We start from the raw sequence: 19,034 nt of genomic DNA, 5'->3' as shown, positions 1-19,034 counted from the left end.
ACTTGATGGCTAAATGTAAATATAAAATTATACATGTTAAAATATTTGCAATTAGGCACATGGGTCAGGTCAAGTTTTTATTAAATAAAGTAATGCATGCAAGGGCTATCTGCCTAAAGAGAGAGATGCCATCGTGGAGGAATATCGAAACAAAATTGACCTTTGAGTGGGTATTAAAAATAATACATGTAATTTTCATTCAAATTATATTTATACATATTTCTCATGTAAAAATTTCGGGTGTATGCTAAATTATTGTAAATTACTTTAATCGAAAAATATAGTGAACGCACTGAAATTAAAGATTTACACATGCCGAAAATGAAAAATATGAAATTTGTATGGGTATTTATGCATATGCTTGCAAAAAGCATGTATCTGCCTTTAACAAAATACGCAAATATTTATTAAATTACTTGTAAATGTATTTGAAATGAAGGATTTATTCATTCATAAACTCCTGTGAAAGTTGCTGTAAAGAAATCTAATTATTGAATGTATCTAAATTTATAATGATTATAAATATTATCTAAATATATAATAAACTTATCATCGAATTGTAAACATAAATTGAAATCATGTTTGACAAATATGTTTATAAAACTATTTAAGCAAGAACTGTTCGTACTGGAAAGCAATCTGTTAAAAGGTATTGTAAAGATAATTCTATTAGATGTGTACTTAGTATGTATTGTTGAAATTAAGGGTAAAAAAAAAAAAAAAATCTGATAAGTATAATTAAAAGAATTATTCTCTTACATTTTATAATTAGTTACAATTTTTAAAGAATATTTTTAAAAAATCCTTTTTTTATTTCCCTTCAGAAATATTCAGAGAAAGTTAATTACATGAAAATGAACACCAGTATTTAACGCATTTCACTATTAAACAAAAGGTGCTCTCTCACTTGAAATGGACCAAATAGAGCATTCTTTATAAATTGACTTAGATTTTTCGGTTTAGAAGATGCCTCAGAAGCTAAAAAATCATGTCATATTTGAGAAAGTATTTTGGGAAGAAGCTCTACAAATAGAAAAGAAATGCATAAGTTTAATATTAATAATACATTAAACTTTGATCTTAATTTTTGTAATTCTTAAACGAATAAAATCGAATCACCTTAAAAACATTTTCTGATGTAATTAACGAAAACCTGTGAAAGCATTTCGTTCAAATTAAACCGTTCTGAGTAAGCTAGTCTGTGAAAAAGTATAGCATTTAATTCCATTCAGGATGAAATATTATTTAAAAATGTATTCTTTTCATATACTTAGGACTCTGAAATATTGCAGAAAAAGAAAATATGTACATTTATATGCATAATTACAAAATGATTACGTAAAAATAAATCGTGTCCAAACCCATTAATCTTTGGTCAAAGTCACTGAATGTTTTGGTCATCACGAAGGGATCGCCTCTCCGTCTTATTTCCTACCTCCATGGGCTAGATCTTAGACAGAACAAAGAAAGTCTACGTACATATTCTTTGGCCAGAATGCCAGGTGTCGCACCCCAAGGGGGATACTGATAAAGATAAAAATTTCCAGGACAGGCACTCCAACTCCATTAGCTTAAAAACTGAGCAGTATTTATTTGTAAAGGACCAATGATGTGCTAAATCTGTTAGTTTTCTAAGAAACGATATTTAGCACATGTCATGTTATCTCAGGCGATTATCTCCGTAAAAGGAAGTTCTTTCGAATTATGGGTGGTTGTTCTGGTAAATCTCAACATGTTATTTCTAAGAATAGAAAAAGATATGCAGATGAAAGAATGTAAAGAAATCAAGAGGCCACATTCTTTTCGGATTCGTTATTTCTAAATAAAACGGATTGATGAGTATGTTATTTTATATTTAGGCTAACTGTTATAAACAATTTTTGTTGATTATTGATTTTTCTTAGAAAGAGCTTATATTTCCAGACGACTGTTTAGTAACGAAGCCCATTCGAAACTCCAGACCGCCTATGGAGGTAGACACACTTTTACCTACTATGGGACTGCAAGCAGCTTGATTTACGTCTCTCTCATGAGAAAATAATGAGTTAGCTATAAGCGTTTCTATCAAAAATGCATAATTTTCAAAGGGGTATAAACGCAGTCATTTTTACAATTTTTAGTTAAATACAATTGTATTTAGAAAAAATTTGAACACATTGTTCGTCATGTTACGAATTGTTATTAAATAAATGTTACGAATTATACCAAAAATATTTTATATTATTTATGATTTAATATCGAAAAAAAGCCAATAGGAAAAAAAAAAAAAAAAAAAAAAAAACCTCCCCATACTATTTGTATTATTCTGCGAAACATAGTCTTCCTTGATATGCTTCAGTAAAAGGTTAGAAAGTTTGAAAGCTTTTTTAGATTCTAAAATTGCACACTGTTAGTTAAAAAGTAATTACAAAATGCAAGATTCGAAAATGTTTAAACTACCTAATTATGATTTAACCTCAGATTCTTAGAATACATACCCAATTTCTCAAATAGAGCAGCATTATTTAGAGCAGGGAAGTAACTTGACTGCTCAAGCCTACGTTTAGTTTAATGAATTCGGTAATAATTGATTTTTACTCAAGAAAAATCCCGAGAAATGTTACATTTTTAGGAAAGTTTTATGATCATAATTTATAGAAATTTTCCATTTTGATCACAAAACTTAAAAATACTAAACTATGATTTCAGCTACAACATTAACAAACAGTTTCAGCAACATTTAACATACAGTCAATTAATTTTTCAACGAAATTCTGTGACCCAAGCTAAACAAAATATGATGATTTCTTTTAAACTGCTTTTAAACGAGCGAAAAGCTTTCAAAGCTAACAAAATAGCAAGCGAACATGAATCATTCGATTTTTTAAAAAAGGTCTCTTTATATTTTTTTATCTAAATAGTAAAGTGTTGAATCTCGATTCTAAAATAATCAATCTGAATCCATATAAACGAAACTAATTATAACGAATATTCCATTACAATGAACAGTACAAAAAGCATCCAACCACATATTAAAACTAATTTACGTTACAATGTTCTTTTTCTACTGGAAGCAAATTGCCGTTATAACGAGTATCATCGGCATATTAAAACAATAATCAAAATATACTTTTCTCGATTGTTTATTTATTAACTTATCATATCGAATAAGATTTCGTTATCATTAAAACTTACGTTTGGGAAAAGATCATAGGTACTTTTCTTTAAATTAAATATATTTTAAAAAGTATTAAAAAAATGTGTGTTACAAAATTTCACTAATCAGTTATTCTCGTAATTGAAAAAAATAAATAAATAAAATAAACTGCTTAAAATTACCTAATCAACTATTTTGGTAAACGGAGGGGGAGAGTAGAAAAAAGAAATTGGAACTTAAAGCAGAAAGAGAGGGATTTAAAATATTTTACTTATTTACTTCACTTTAAATTTATTTATATTTTAATTATTTAATTCTATACTACACATGTATATTTTATTATAATACTATATAAGGACTACGTTGTGGTATTCATGTCTGTTTTACTGAACAAAGTTAAAAATTTCACTAACTTTTTTAATTTAAACCTAAAAGTACTTCAGCAGAATATCTTATGGGCCGCTCTTCCCTTTGGGCCAATATGCGGCTGCATACCTTATAGTCCCCTATTTACGCAAAATAAAATTAAATTCAACAGCAAAATCCCAAAGTATTTAAAAACAGCTTATCTTGAGAATTTCCAATAGATAGTATCGCGCGTTGGAGGTAAAATGTTTTATTCTGTGCAGTGTTGTCGCTTCTCTCTTTCAAATCGTTGAATTTGTTAATCAACATTTCATTAGTTTTGCAAAATATGAAATATAAATTACAGAATTCGGGCTTCCAAGTGCACATATTCGGATGGAGAACTACGTTATCCAAAAGTTTATGGCTCTAAGTACCCTTGTTTTTTTACCATGAGAAGAAAATACATACATCAGATTCTTCATTATTTGATTTCTTTAAAAATAATATAGGTCCAAAATATTTAATGATAACAATTCGAAAAGTGATACAGTCGTTTACAGTGGAAGACGCAAAATCTTGTAACAAGACGAAAAACCCAATCGGGCTAACGCCCTTTTGAACTTTAAAAAAAAAGGTAAGAAAGAAAAATTAATAAAAAGGTAAGCAAAAGAAGGAAAGGAATATGGGAACTTCGAATTACAATTTAACGCTCTAAAGTTTTTTGCTATAAATATCCAAAAAGTATTTTATTAAAAAAAATTTAAAGATAATAATAATAATAATAATAATAATAATAATAATAAAATACAGTAGCATTTCTGATCTACTATATGGAGATTTCAGTTTCTGAAAGAATTTTTAAGCTAATTATTTACGATAAGCGTTCAAGTTTAAGAATTAGTTCCCCTGAAATTAAAGTTTTAGAATTTAAAAGTTTTACATTTAAAAAGGAGTTGTTCGAAATTACAAAGCCAAATGATATGGAAAAAATTCTGTAATAGATGTGGCATGAATAATTCACACAACGTGTATTGATGCAACGTAAAGAACTAATCGACTATTTGATAAAGAAAGAATTGAATATATTCAAGACATAATTTGCATTTAACTCACTTCTTATTTTGCCAGAACGCAAGATCGGATTACTGAAAACAAAAAATACTTCGAAAATATTTCCTTTGAGAGGTTTAGAAAAAGAGAAAAATGAACAAATCATAATATAGCTAACATTATAGCTCTTACGTAGGCACTGTAATTTCTTTTAAAAATCAAAATAAAAAATAATTAAAAAATAAATTAAAGTGAAAAATTTGGTAAAATAAGAGGTAACCTTTTTCACATGCATTTGAGTTCTCAGAGCAGCAGATATACTTTATTATTTATAGGTGCTGAGTTGTAGTTGTGAGGTCTATAAGCCCTACAAAAACTATATAGCTATCACAAAATATATAATTTAAGATTTCACAGTCATCAGATACATACAGATAAAAAACAAATTAATAAAAATCAAATCAACTCGTGTTTTTTTTTTTTTTTTTTTTTTTTTTTTTTTTTTACATATAGAAGTTTTACACATGCGAATCTTTTCATTTTTTTTTTCCATAAATAGAAAAGTAAATAATTATATTTCAAAATCACATAGCATGCTAAAGACCTGAACAATGTGCTAGGCTAAGAAATATATTCATACAATCTATTCATATAAAATATATTAAATATAGCAATGTAAATTTTTACTTACAGTTTATATGGTCCAAAGATTACCCAATGATCAGAATTATTCTAAATCTTTTAGTCCAAATGCACCTTTTGTGTCTCACAGAAACGATATTTTAAGAACTAAGCACAGAAAGTAAATCCAAGCGCCGCACGAGTAAGAGGAATTCACATTCTTTGACAAAACAGTGTGAGTGGCATTTCATTCACGTTCTTTGTTGGAACTTAAGAGGACATTTTCATTTCAGAAAGGGGTCAATGAAGATCACTAGTGTGATGAATAAAGGAATGCATTAAATTCGTTATCTCCTTAAGGAAAAAATTGTTTATATTCAGCTGTTTATATTATATAGAAAGCTTGAAAAAGGCTTACTTGACAGGAGGGAAAGGTATTCATGAATGGATTTCCCAACGCCCTCCCATCCTAAGGCAAAGAACGTCTATGTACAATACAAATTCTTTGCCTTGAGTTTGCTATGCCTAGTTATGTACTACAATGAAATTTTAGTCTATAACCATGTTCACAAGAGTTCTTAAAGCTTCGTTCTGACGACGATTTTGTGGTCATTAAGCTTTTTGTTTTACGACAGTGGTTCTCAAACTATGCGCCGCGGCGCCCAGGCAAGCTGCTGCCTCTTCACAAGGGCGCCGCGAAATATTGTGAAAGCTGAATAATTAATTGGAGCTTTTAAAATATTTTATAAAATTTTAATTTAATTTAACGTTAATTTTTTACTTAATAAATAAAAGGCATTTAGCCTAAACAAAAAAACAAAAAACAAAAAAAAATTAAAGTTTTACAAAATATGAAGTAGACAATAAAACAAATTCCAAATTCGGGCTTCCAGGTGCCCATGTTCGGGTGGAAGACTACGATATTTAAAACTTGATGGCTCTAGGTATCAACAATGCGAGAAACATGCAGAAGATTTTGCTGTTGCTTATGCATTTATGAGACATTTCTGAAAAGCTGAATTCTCTCAATCTCTCTTTGCAGGGACATGCATCTTTTGAAGTCAATGGAAAAAATACCAACTTTTATTAATAAAAACTCAAGCTATGGGCAAGAATATTGAATGAAAATGCAGGCAAAGATTAATTTTTAATATTGCAGCATATCTTGACATCAAATGAACTTGATCTTTCTCAAGATATAAAAACTATGTTTGAAGGGCACTTATCACGGCTAATTATCAGATTTGAGAAATACTTTCAAAATGAAAATTATGACAGGTTTTCATGGATTCAACATCCGTTTTGTGGAAAAGAATCTTAACGAGTTATCTTGCGACAACAGTTTGAAAGCAAAATTTGCTGCATGGAATTGTCAGAATTTTGGATTTCAATAAAAAAATGAATATCTCATTTTAAGTGAAAATTAACGCGGGAAAGGAAATGAGGTTGGACGTGTCCAGTTTTAACTTCACGATTTAAGATGTGCAGTTAGTGATTTTCAGACTCATCTATCACATTATTAATTTAATATTAATTAAGTAAAAAAATATGTTAAATAATAAATAAACACTAGTTTCTTTTTTTTTTTTTTATTCTTACATACTATTAGTCATACTGTTACTGAGGCTAGGGAACATTTTAATTGAAAAATAGTGTCGCAAATCGGAAAAGTTTTGGAACCACTAGGTTTAAGAAAAAAAAAAAAAAAAAAAAAAAAAAATGTCATCTAGTCCCTTCCCATTTGTTTAGCAGGGTTTAAGCCACAGTCAATCAAGAAAGGGGAACTTGCGCAAACCTAAATGTGTAACCTGGCTCATCGAAATCGTCGACCGATGCTTACTTCGCTGTGATTAGTGATTCTTATACCAGCTTGGTATTTTTTATTTATTACGTGCTCTGCCATTAGCTTTGCCTATGCATCGCCTGGGCCGACTAGACCAACAAAGATGTGCAAAAGCTGCAAATTTCGCAAAATAAAATATTTTGAGTGATAAAAAAAACTCATTATTATGTGTCTAATGGACCTCAATATTGAATATGTGGATAAGTACCTTCACAAAATGAATAAGAATATTTTCTTTTCAATAAAGTGCTTACATGAAGCACTTTAGTGTATTTGATTATTTCGTACTTGAGGAGGATTTTGAAATTAGACAGTTCGCAGCTCCCCTTACCAGGGACTTCAACTTTCCTACGCATTAAGTCTATCTCTAAGTTCTCACTATAACTGCTCAATTACTACATTTTGCATGGTATTATGTACTTAGGTATATATTTATGCAATTTTATGTGATTTTAAGTATTTTATGTATATTCTTGTTCTTACTTATTTTCACTGTAGTTTCACGAATTAATTCTCATGTATTGAATTTTTCACTTCAAATTCTCACTGCACCCTGATAGTAGCTGTTAGAATTCTTCGTCTTGCCTCTCCATTGTTCGCTTTTTTCTGTCTTGCTTGTCTCTTTGTGCCTTTGTGATGCATGGTCATCCCCATGCAGGTAGGAAGTAAGATGGAGTCGCCCTAAACAAGTTTCTCCGTACCCAGCTCTGAAGCACCGGCGATCCCTACGTGGTGACCAAAACATTGGGTCATTTACCATTGAGTTCTATGGGATTTGATGCGTTCGGGTGTAAATATTTTGTAATTACGTCACAAATCTACATATAAATGTATATATTTTCTTTTTCTACAACAATTCAGAGTCCTAAGTATGTGAAAACAACATTTCATTCTGAACGGAATTAAATGCTATACTTTTCACAGGACAGTTTTCTCAGAATGGTTTAATTTGAATGAAATATTTTCACAAGTTTTCGTTAATTACATTAGAAAAAAAAAATTAAGGTAATTCGATTTTATTCGGTTAAGGTACAAAAATTAAGATCAAAGTTTATTGTATTATTAATATTAAAATTATGCATTATTTCTTTTCTATTTATAGAGCTTCTTCCTAAAATACTTTCTTAAATATGACATGATTTTTTGGCTTCTTTTAAATCGAAAAATGTAAGTCAATTTATAATTAATGCTCTATTCGGTTCATTTTAAATTAGAGAATTCTTAGGAATTAGCGAAATACTTTAAATAAGTATTTCGCTAATTCCTAATAATTAAATAGGTATTAAATAGTATTTGACTTTCTCTGAACATTTCTGAAAGGGAATAAAATAAGTTTTTTTTTTTTTAAAGTATTATTTAAAACTTGTAACTGAGTTATTATAAAATGTAAAGGGAATAATTCTTTTAATTATACTTATCAGATTTTTTTTTTTTTACTCTTCATTTCAACAATACATATTCCAAAACTCTTTATTACGTCATTAAGTGCGCATCTCATAGCATTTGCTTTACAATACCTTTTAACAGATATCTTTCCAATACGAACAATTCTTGCTTAAATAGTTTTATAACGTGTTTGTCAACAGGATTTCAATTTATGTTTACAATTCAATATTAAGGTTATTATATATTTAGATAACATTTATAATCATTATAAATTAGATACATTTAATCATTAGATTTCTTCACAGTACTTTCACAGTTGTTTATAAGTGAATAAATTCTTCATTTCAAACACATTTTTAAATAATTTAATGAATATTTAAGTATTTTGTCAAAGGCAGATACATGCTTTTTGCAAGCACATGCATAAATACCCATACATATTTCCTATTTTTCATTTCCGGCATGTGCAAATCTTTAATTTCTGTGCATTCACTATATTTTTCGTGTAAAGTAATTTACACTAATTTAGCATACACCCGAAAGTTTTACATAAAAATATTCATTAATATAATTTGAATGAAAATTATAAGTATTATTTTTAATACCCACTCAAAGGTCAGTTTTTCTTCAAAATTCCTCCACGATGGCATCTCTCTCTTTAGGCAGATAGCCCTTGCATGCATTACTCTATTTAATAAAAACTTAATCTGACCTATGTGCCTAATTACAAATATTTTATATTTATAAAACGTATAAGCCCAAAGTGATTATTTTTCAGATATATAAAATTAAAACGATGGGTTTAAAATGAGCAGCAGTAAAGCCTCTCCTCTAAAAAATTTTAAAAGGTACATGTTACAATAATATATAGATGTGAAAAAAATTTGTTTTATTTAAAACATTTTGACGTTTGGAAAACAAAATAAAAGTAGCGAATACTCTATCGAGGGTATCGAAAGACGTATACAATTTTAAATGTACCGTAAGGTAATTTTTCACTCTTTAAGCATAACATTTTTCTTAAAATCTATATTTTTGTAGTGCAACAGCTTATAATTTTATAAAACAAATTCATAATCAAAATCGCTGTTGTTAGTTATCGAAAAATAACCAAGATGTGATTTTTGCGTAAATGTCACTAAACTATACAAATTGCTATTATCCATCACACTATGAATGTTTCTTTCATGCGAAAGTGTCCCTTTTTCGATTTACATGGAACTGTCGTGTGTCGAAATACTATCAAAATCTTGTCAAGCGAGCTTCTGAATGTAAACAAAGAACACCCCATCTGGTGACCCAAGCTTCAAAGCAGTGCTTCACTTTTAGCGCGGGTTGGCCCCTCCTCCTTTTCCTACCTCCATGATACATTCACACACAATGCCTTCACAGGTTTTAGAAATAGTTCTTTTAAAAAATTTTCAACAAACAATAATTGATTACATTTATTATTAAGTCACCTCCTCTTGCTTTTCCTCAAATATCATCTGCCTATAGACAGAATTTTCTTTTCATTTAATCGTTTCTCTGATAATTTTACCAATAAACATCTTCTGTCGTGGATTCGAAAGCGGAATAAAGATTACTACTTGTAATAAAGGTTTGCTGCAAAGTAACAAAACTAGGAAACGAAAATTCGAGATGAGATGATTTGTAAGGCATAAGGAATCTACCATTAACACGATCCACTAACTTTCATTCGTTATGAATGGTTTCATGACTTGACGTGAAGATGTTAGAAGAGACCATCTTTCAATGTTTAGAATGATTTAAAACATCGAAAAATTCTGGTAGTTATTGCAATCAATAAAGATGCTGTCCAAATAAATTGTCGTGGGAAAGCTTGGGAGAAAATGTGTCTCACTCACTAATTGCAGAAATAAAAAAGATCGAATTGAGAGGCATTAATCGTGATTTTCTCAAACAAATTATTACTGGAGATGAAACTCGGTGTTTTGTTTATGACATTGCCAAAACGGCAACCACTAACAGTACAAAGTCCTTAATCCGGACGTCCATAATCCGGAATGATCTATAATCTGGACGTCAAAGCTACAAACGCTACGCATGCGCATAATACGTTTACGCATGCGCGTTTACTGTATAACGGACGGTATAAGCTAGGCTAAAACTATCTAATTATCTGTTTCAGTTAATGTTGCAGATTGCGTTGTTCCTTAATCTTCTAATTAGATTCGGCTTATTATTTTTTGCTTATATTTTATTTTGATCCGGCTTATTATTATCAGACTCTTAGAGCAATCTTATGAAAAGTAACCTTGAACTTTCGATTATGTCAAAAAGAGTTTCCGATTCTGGAGCTGCCAAAGGGTCTACAAAGCGAAAGCGTGTTGCAAAAAATGGATAAAGGCATGAAGAAAGTGACAGAGAGGTTAGTAAAAACGGACAAATTTTGATTGACAAGTTAGTCAGTATTCTAGGCACAGCAAATCAGGACTTGAACAGCGGAACTTTGTAACTGAACAAGACATTATGCCTGCTTATAGAATTAAAGAGAAAGTATTAGCACATAAAACGAAGCAACTTAAACAACTTACATTGAAAGAAATGTTTAATAAAGTAAACAAATAAATATTAAGTTTTTTTTTTTTTTTTTTTTTTTTTGTGTGTGTGTGTGTGTGTGTGTGTGTAAATTTTGATACCTTTTAGATCACAATTGCTCTTTATTTCATAAATTAAGGTTTCATATTTTTAATTTTATAATTTCTGCATGCCATCTTACCAGATTTAAATTGATGAGCTATCATATAATCCGGAAAAATCCCTAATCCGGAATCGCCGAAGTTCCGACGAGTCAGGATTAAAGACTTTGTACTGTATTTGGTTTGAAGATTCAACCACACCACTAAAATTTCGGTTTCAGAAATCTCGAGTAAAAACTCCTCACTTAACTGGAAAGAGATTTTCCCAAGGAACTTTTCCTGAGGGGCAGATGATGATTTTCATTTTCTATAAAGAAGCAATAATGATAGACTTTGCAAGGTATTTTCTTCCTCCTTACCATATGCCTTCGTGGTGTAATTGGAAGCCCATTCTGCTAGGGATGAAGAGATCCGGAATTCGAATCCCGGCGAGAGTATTGTACATTGTTTATATCTTCTGCTTCGATAAACATAATGGTTCTATAACTTAATGAAGAGAATTCAGCGCTTTAGTCTAAAAAATGTTCAATCAAATAACTAGTTCCTACTGAGCTTCACGATAACGCGCTGTTTCATTCCAGTCAAAGTGTTTCAAACTTCTACCTTACTTCCGAGATTTGACACCTATAGTCTACTTTTTGTTACCTTAAGTGAAATGAGAAGATCATTATTTCAGGAGCATGAAGAGATTCAGAAAAGAGTAACCAGAGATCTAAATAGTATTGCAAAAGATGACTTCTGAGAAGAAATCAAGAAGATGTATAAAAGTGCCAAAGCATTGTACACACTTATAAGAATTTTATATTGAAAACTAAGTTTTTTTTTTTTTTTTCAGTTTACGATTTTGTATGAATTTAGTCCTAAATTTTGCAGCCGCATCTGTAGACTATAATAAATCTCATATGAAATAAAAAATTGCAGTTAAATATAATTTATGTTTTAAACATGCTTCCGAATCATGATGAGAAAAACTGCTTTTCACTAAAAAGTCAGAAGGAAATGTTCATTGGATTATAAGTTTGATTGATTGATTGACTGTCACTTAATTTGATTTTAATCTCATTTAAATTTGCTCACAGTTCATTCACTGGATTTAAACAGTTTCCAAAACTTCTTCTCTTTGATTTCCTGAATTATAAAAATTAGCAAGATGTTAACTGCAATATACTGTGATAAACTTTTGTAAATGTTTCTGTTTATTGGATTATATTTCCGTTCTTGCGTACTTTTGTAATGTTATGTATTTTTATTTGCTTATCATTTGGAACATTTTACTTGTATTTGAAAATTTTACAATGTGTTTTGCTTTAATCAAATTTGTGGCTACATTTTGTGTTTTTAAGTATATACTTCTTCCGTTACATTTCAAATCTTATCTACATCAATCAATCGTGAAGACAGCTCATTTGAAAAGCGATATATAAGCAAAAATTCTCCCGATTAGTCTTGGCGAACATCCAATAATTTTTTGCCAACTTAATAATTTTTTGGAAGTTTCCGGCAAAAACATTTTTGTAATTCTAAAAGCGCATGGGCCCACCAGCGGCCGAGTGGTAAAGTCGCTGAACACTGGTACTTCGGTCAGAGGTTCGAATCCTGCGAACGGTCTGGCTGCATGGGCGTTTTTTTCTTGGTTTTCCTCATGTGTAACGTGTATACGAGACAGTTTTCTTTAGAAAGTCCTCCACGAAGGCATCCCTTCCCTTAGGCAGATAGTCCTAGTGTGCTTTGCCGTATTCTCAACAATCCAATCCAATTCTAAAAGCAATCTTTTTCGAAGCTTCCAGAAATGCTGAGCTACCCTATAAATGTGACTGCTTTGAAATCGAAAGTTCAATTCATTGTTAAGCAAGAGAAGAGATAGTTAGCTAAGCGAATTAATTCAGAACTGCTGCTGCAATTGTATGAGCAATATCTGCTATATTTCTTGCTAGTTAAGGATAATTTGTTCGAGTTATTTGCTTCTCTTTACTTTAAGTGAATTGTTATTTATTTTATAAAGTGTCATTGTTTTCCCTACTGACCGGTGTGCAAAACTTTCCGCGAATCTGTAGCTGTGAAAAATGCAAAAAGCAGATATTATCTTATTTATTTTCCTCAGCAAGTTTGCATTACATGTCTAAATAAATTTTTTAGCATTTTGAAAGAAGACTTTTCTCTCTCGAATACATAAATCTAGGCACCAAGTCTAAATATATTTGTAAACTTTGAAGAAACTATGGCAATTAAAGGATCGATGTTAGTTATGCAGAAGATTTTCATATTTTTCATAGTTAGCTTGATTCAATTATATTGTTTTACTAATAGTTTTTTGTGAATGAATTTGTTTTTTAACATCTCTTATTTCAAATAAAAGTTTTTAAATTTTCTTAAAATTTCATTCTGCTAAACGTACTGTGCAGTTGTTCATAAGGAAATACTGTCTGAGGAGAATTCAAAAATTCTTGAACGATTGTTTTCGCAATTGTTTTAGTAAAAATTAGATTTTCTGAATATTAAGATAACTAATAATGTTTATTATGAAAGCAATGGTCCATGTCAGTATACAAATAAATCTTTCTGACAAATATTTTTTGAAAAAAAGACAAATATTTTTCGAAGATTGTTTTTCCCTAAGTTTATTACTCGAGAATGTAAAAAGAAAGTCTAAGGTAGTTAGTTGCCTAGTTTTACACTTTACCATTAAGGCTATCAAAATATTTCATGAAAAAACGTGTTGAATAAAAATTAGAAACTCCTTATAAAAGCAAAGCAAAGAACAAAAAATTCAAGAATGAATTCGATATACAAAAACAGGAATGTTTGAAAATTAAAGAAATCACTAATGTATACCTACCATCTCGGGCTTCATACACATTCTGCATACAAGAAATTTCTCCTGGGAAGTATTCTTCTGTCTAATACCAATACACAAATAATAATTATTTTTGTTAAAAAATAATCTATTTATTAGTTTTAAAATGTATGTGTAAATAATGCATGCAGGAATAAAAATTAATTATTAATCCCTAAACGGTATTTTGCATCGAATCACTAAAAACATTGAGTCACTTTTCAAATTGTTGCCACCAAATATTATCGCCCTGTATTATATTTAAAGAAATTAAATAATGAAGAATCTAGATGTATGTATTTATGTTTCTCACACTGTGACAAATTAACGATGACCAGACCCATCCAATTTTGTAAAACGTAGTCGTCCCCCGAATATGGGCATGTGGAAGGCCGAATTTTAAATTTGGAATTTGTTTTTTTATCTACTCCATATTTGAAAATCTTTAACAATTTTTTGATTAAAAAACTCAGCGATTTCAAAGCGAGCAGTGGCAACACTGTTACGGAATAAAACGTTTCTCTCTGTGTGTGTAAATGAGAAAAACGCCCTTTTGGAGACAATATAAAATCCGAAAGCATTCAGTTTTTTTTAAATCCTTTTATAAAATAAATTATTGAGAGCAATTAAATTATTAAAAAGCAAGCATAATCTACTGACAAAGACAGTCATTAACAATGCATCTAAACTATTCACGCTTATATAGTAGCATATCAAATGTTTTGAGTACTGAAAATTCAACTGTGATTAAAATTTATACTCATAAAAATTTAATAATGAAAGATTAAATAGTGTAAACAGTAATTCAATTGAATACAAACAAAAAATTTTAATTGTTGATCATGACTGGTCCAGCGATTTGCTCACAAACACCATTATGTAAGAATACCATTTTCTCTTTTAGAACATTAACACGCCAAGTTAATAAACACTATAGCAGTGGTAATACTGCTAAGAGATTTTAGCAAAAGAAACAGAAATTTTTTATTAAGAAATTAGAAAACGACTATTTCAAATTAATGCTTAAATATTATACACTTATTCATATAAAATATTGCTGAAAAATTTAACAAACAACCCTGTTTTCAAAGATTATAACTTTAAAATTGAATAGGAGAGCCTAGGATGATTTGTTAACTATAGATATCGTTAGCACAAAGTTGTTGCACTCTCAAATATCGACATCGTACATACTCAAATTTTGATATTTTTTCTAAGCAGTTCTTTTAAAGACGTATAAATTGTACTTTTATTTTATCCTATGTTTCTGGATTCTTTCAGTTCCAGATTTAGGTTGAGTTATTTTGAGTGTGGTAAAGCAAACGAGAATTATCTGCCCAAAGAGAGCGATGCCTTCGTGGAAGACCTTTCTAAGGAAATGTTTTCTAAGAGTAAGTTTTCTAAGCGTATTCGCGTTACTTATGGGTAAAACAACTGAAACAAAACATGCAGCGAGCTATTTCGCTTAAGTTCGATCTTGGGAGAAACTACCAGAATTGATCTGTCTTTAACCGTTAGGGCTGAAGTTTCTGAATGAAAGTAAATCCTTCCCTGGAGTCTTGGGAGGTTAGGTGAGGGCAAAAACCAGGTGTCTTACTTAAGGTTTCTAATTCTGATAATGATATATCTAGAAAATGACAACTTCTTCGACTACTACAAATTAATTGCCAGTGAGTAATCGACCTTTTCGTCTGCAATTCTCTCTTTTGTTGTAACTCATTAGGCGTGGTCAAATGCACGTTTTAAATTTTAATCTGTGGTCGTTTAAGTTGACTGTAGCCAGGGCAATAACTTGCAGGCATTTAGGAAGCAGCTAACGAGCAGAATTTTAAAGTTAGTCAAGTGAGTAAAGATTAAATTTAATTTATACCTTGCTGTTAATAATTGCTAGCTTTGATCTGCACTGAAGTTTTGGTATTGGTCGAATTGAGGGGTTGAGATTCGAAACTGGTGAGTGGTCCCTTCTGTAATGATTAATTAAGAAACCAGATTTCTTGACCTAGATGGTTGGATTTTGATACTTTTTCACTCAATGCAGAACGCCAAATTTTACCAGTTATTGCCGATACGGTATTTTCTCCCTTCTTTCTACATGCCTTCCTGGTGTAACCGGTAGCACACTTCGCGCGTATTCGAGACGTCCATGTTCGAGTCCCGGGAAGGGCATCGCTCATTTTTCATGTCTCCGGCTTAAAAAATAAACAACTGACTCTACAAAGTAACCGGCATTTTAGTTTATAAAATGGAGATTGAACTAAATTTTATTTCTGTCTCCTGCTTAAAAAATAAACAACTAACTCTCCAAAGTAACCGGCATTTTAGTTTATAAAGTGGCGATTGAACTAAATTTTATTTCGTAGTAATTACAGTACAAAGTCTTTAATCTGGACTTCCATAATTCAGACTTCAAAGCTACAAACTTTCTGCGCATGCACATAATACCTTTACGCATGCGCGTTTAATGTATAACGGACGGTATAAGCTAAGCTAAAATTATCTAATTCAGTTAATATTGCAGATTGCGCTGTTCCTTAATCTTCTAATTGGACTCGGCTTACTATTTTTTGCAGACTGTTAGAGCAATTTATAAAAAGTAAGCTTGAACTTTCGATTATGTCAAAATGAGTTTCCGATTCTGGAGCTGCCAAAGGATCTACAAAGCGAAAGCATGTTTCGATGTCCATCAAACAAAAAGTGGAATTGCTGCAAAAAACGGATAAAGACATGAAGAAAGTGACAGAGAGGTTAGTGAAAACGAAAAAATGTCGATTGACAAGTTAGTCGGTATTCTCGTCACAGCAATTACGGGACTTGAACAGCGGAACTTCGTAACTGAACAAGAAATTATGTCTGTTTATAGAATTAACATAAAACGAAGCAACTTAAACAACTTATTAAAATTCTTTAATAAAGTAAACAAATAAATATTAAGCTCTTTTTTTAATTCCCTTTAGATCATAATTGCTCTTTATTTCATAAATTACGGTTTCATATTTTAAATTTTATAATAATATAATTTCTGCATGCCATCTTACCAGATTTAAATTCATGATCTATAATCCGGAATCGCCGAAGTCCCGACGAGTCCGGATTAAAGAGTTACTACTACTTACTACTGTAGTTATAACCGACCAGATGTGGATAAATAAAGTTTACTGAATTTTAATCTGTGCTTGTGGTAAGATGGCAGTTCTCACGGCGATAACTCGCATTCTATTAGAAAGTAGCTCTAATCCAAACTACCTTTAGGTGAATATCCTGTTACGAATTTTGTATAATGCAACATGAAACATACGAAGAAGCGAAGCTTTGCAGGAAAAATAAGATTACACCGGAAAGTCTATTTAACATTATATTTAATGGCTATCTCGCTAAACAGGCGCGATATCGCTAAGTTGACGATGGTTTTGGAGACTTACTTTTGCCGCCATATTTGATGAGAAAGCGCCAAACTTGGCAACCATTTGATGACATTTTGCTTCAGTCCCCGTATTACTGTAACTGGTACTGTAATTGAATAATAGTAATTCATCGCTACGTGTATCTGTAACTGTATCGTAACCGAAATATCTGTAACTGTATCGTAACCGATGTATCTGTAACTGTATCGTAACCGTAACCTTTAGATGTAACGTTAATCGTATATGTCTTTTAGTAACCGAGAAATTGAAGGTACTATATAAAACCGGAGAGAACATCAGTTTCTAAGCTTTTCAGTTCAAAGTCGACTTCGGAGTACTGAGGTATCTCCGTGTGAGCTTGCTCATTATGTCAATGTGCTTATCATTGCGTTGTGTTTAACATTCTTAGTAGTCTGAAGTTTTGCTACTGATTATACTCTACGATACTCAGAGTATTTATATGGAAATTTTCAGAATGAAGTGTTTCATTTGGTAATATAAATTTTATCAAGCTGTCATCAGTTCTGTGTGCATTCAATCCATTAAGAGTATATACGTATGCAACAATACTTTTAGGAATACTTTAAAGGGTAGAGCGAAAGCTTAATTCTAGATCTGTAAAATAATATAAAAATAAGCTTGTAAATTAATATAATATTTGTCTAATTCTTTTGACGGGGTTGAATATTAATACATGTTCTATAAAAAGGCAGCTGCCCGAAATAAAATCTGCTTAATGTTGACGTGTATTCTGAAATTATGAAAACGATTTTAAAGCAATTTCTTTCCAAATAAATCTCCTTATATAGTCTTATAAAAATATACATCTTGAAAAGCTTTAAAGTATTATTAGTATAATTAATTTTAATTTTACGAATGCATTATTACTGATTTAAACTAGCAATGTAAATATTATATAACCGAATACATGCATAAAATATGTGAACTATATCTTAAACTATTTACCTGATTCGTTGTATATGTAACACAAGTATTCTGTTTTCTGGACTTCAGCAAGGTATAAATTCTTTTGACTAAATCTGCTACAAGTTTCAAATGTCTGTTTCACCTTCAAAATCCCACATTTCTGTTGCTTATATAAGAGAGATTGTAACTTTGAAATTTCCTCTTGGTGCTCATTCTCCTTTTCAGAAGGTAACTGTTTCAGTTTTCTTTTATGCCTTTTTTCGAGCACAGAAAGATGCTCCTTGTACTTCTCTATCATCCACAGAAGCTTCTCACCTCGTTGCTCGGCTGATTTTAATTTTCTCCTTAATACTACTTCATTGATTTGATAGCCAGATTTTTCTTCCTGCCAAGTTCTTTTCTGACTCATAAGATTCTTCTTTAATAATTTGAAATCATTACGCTCATTTTATTTTGCATGTCTTAATATCAAGCCACCCTGAAATATAATAATTAAATGAGATATTTGATATTTGGATACCTAATACAAGATTTAATTCCATAAAAGTATTTTATGAGCAACTTTGATTATTTAATCCATATAAAGGTTAAAAATATTAACTCTTCATTAATATATAAACTGTTACTGCAGCATAGCTTATAATTAAAAGCACATATTCCAGACATTGAAACATTAATGCAGGGATTCCTCGGCTGTCTCTTCTAAGCACCATTTTATTCTTAACTGTGAATGACATTCCTCACGCTTCCAACATTATACTATTGATGTATGCTGACGATACTGCCATCCTAGAAGAAAATGGATCTTTGTATTCAGTAGCTTAAT

General features: G+C 30.6%; 1 protein-coding gene across 3 annotated transcripts in view; it reads right to left on the bottom strand.

Annotated features, from left to right (window-relative positions):
• The window catches only part of LOC118195952 (uncharacterized), a 29,598-nt gene extending 10,918 nt beyond the window's left edge, over positions 1–18,680 (bottom strand). For 2 of the 3 annotated variants that reach the window (XM_035367295.2, XM_035367296.2), the window contains exon 1: positions 18,248–18,680. In XM_035367295.2, coding sequence (XP_035223186.1) covers positions 18,248–18,617 — 370 coding nt within the window. In that variant the 5' untranslated portion in view covers positions 18,618–18,680. Of the gene's footprint in view, positions 1–13,883; positions 14,006–18,247 lie in introns of those variants that run through there. The other variant, XM_085812008.1, reaches the window with a different exon arrangement.
• Positions 18,681–19,034: the final 354 nt, after the last annotated feature.

The sequence above is a fragment of the Stegodyphus dumicola genome, chromosome 1, assembly GCF_044657685.1.
Source record: "Stegodyphus dumicola isolate Sdum_Otavi_A_Nest chromosome 1, ASM4465768v1".
NCBI classification, from domain to species: domain Eukaryota; kingdom Metazoa; phylum Arthropoda; class Arachnida; order Araneae; family Eresidae; genus Stegodyphus; species Stegodyphus dumicola.
The sequence above is the reverse complement of the archived record's forward strand: the minus strand, read 5'-3'. Positions and strand labels throughout refer to the sequence as shown.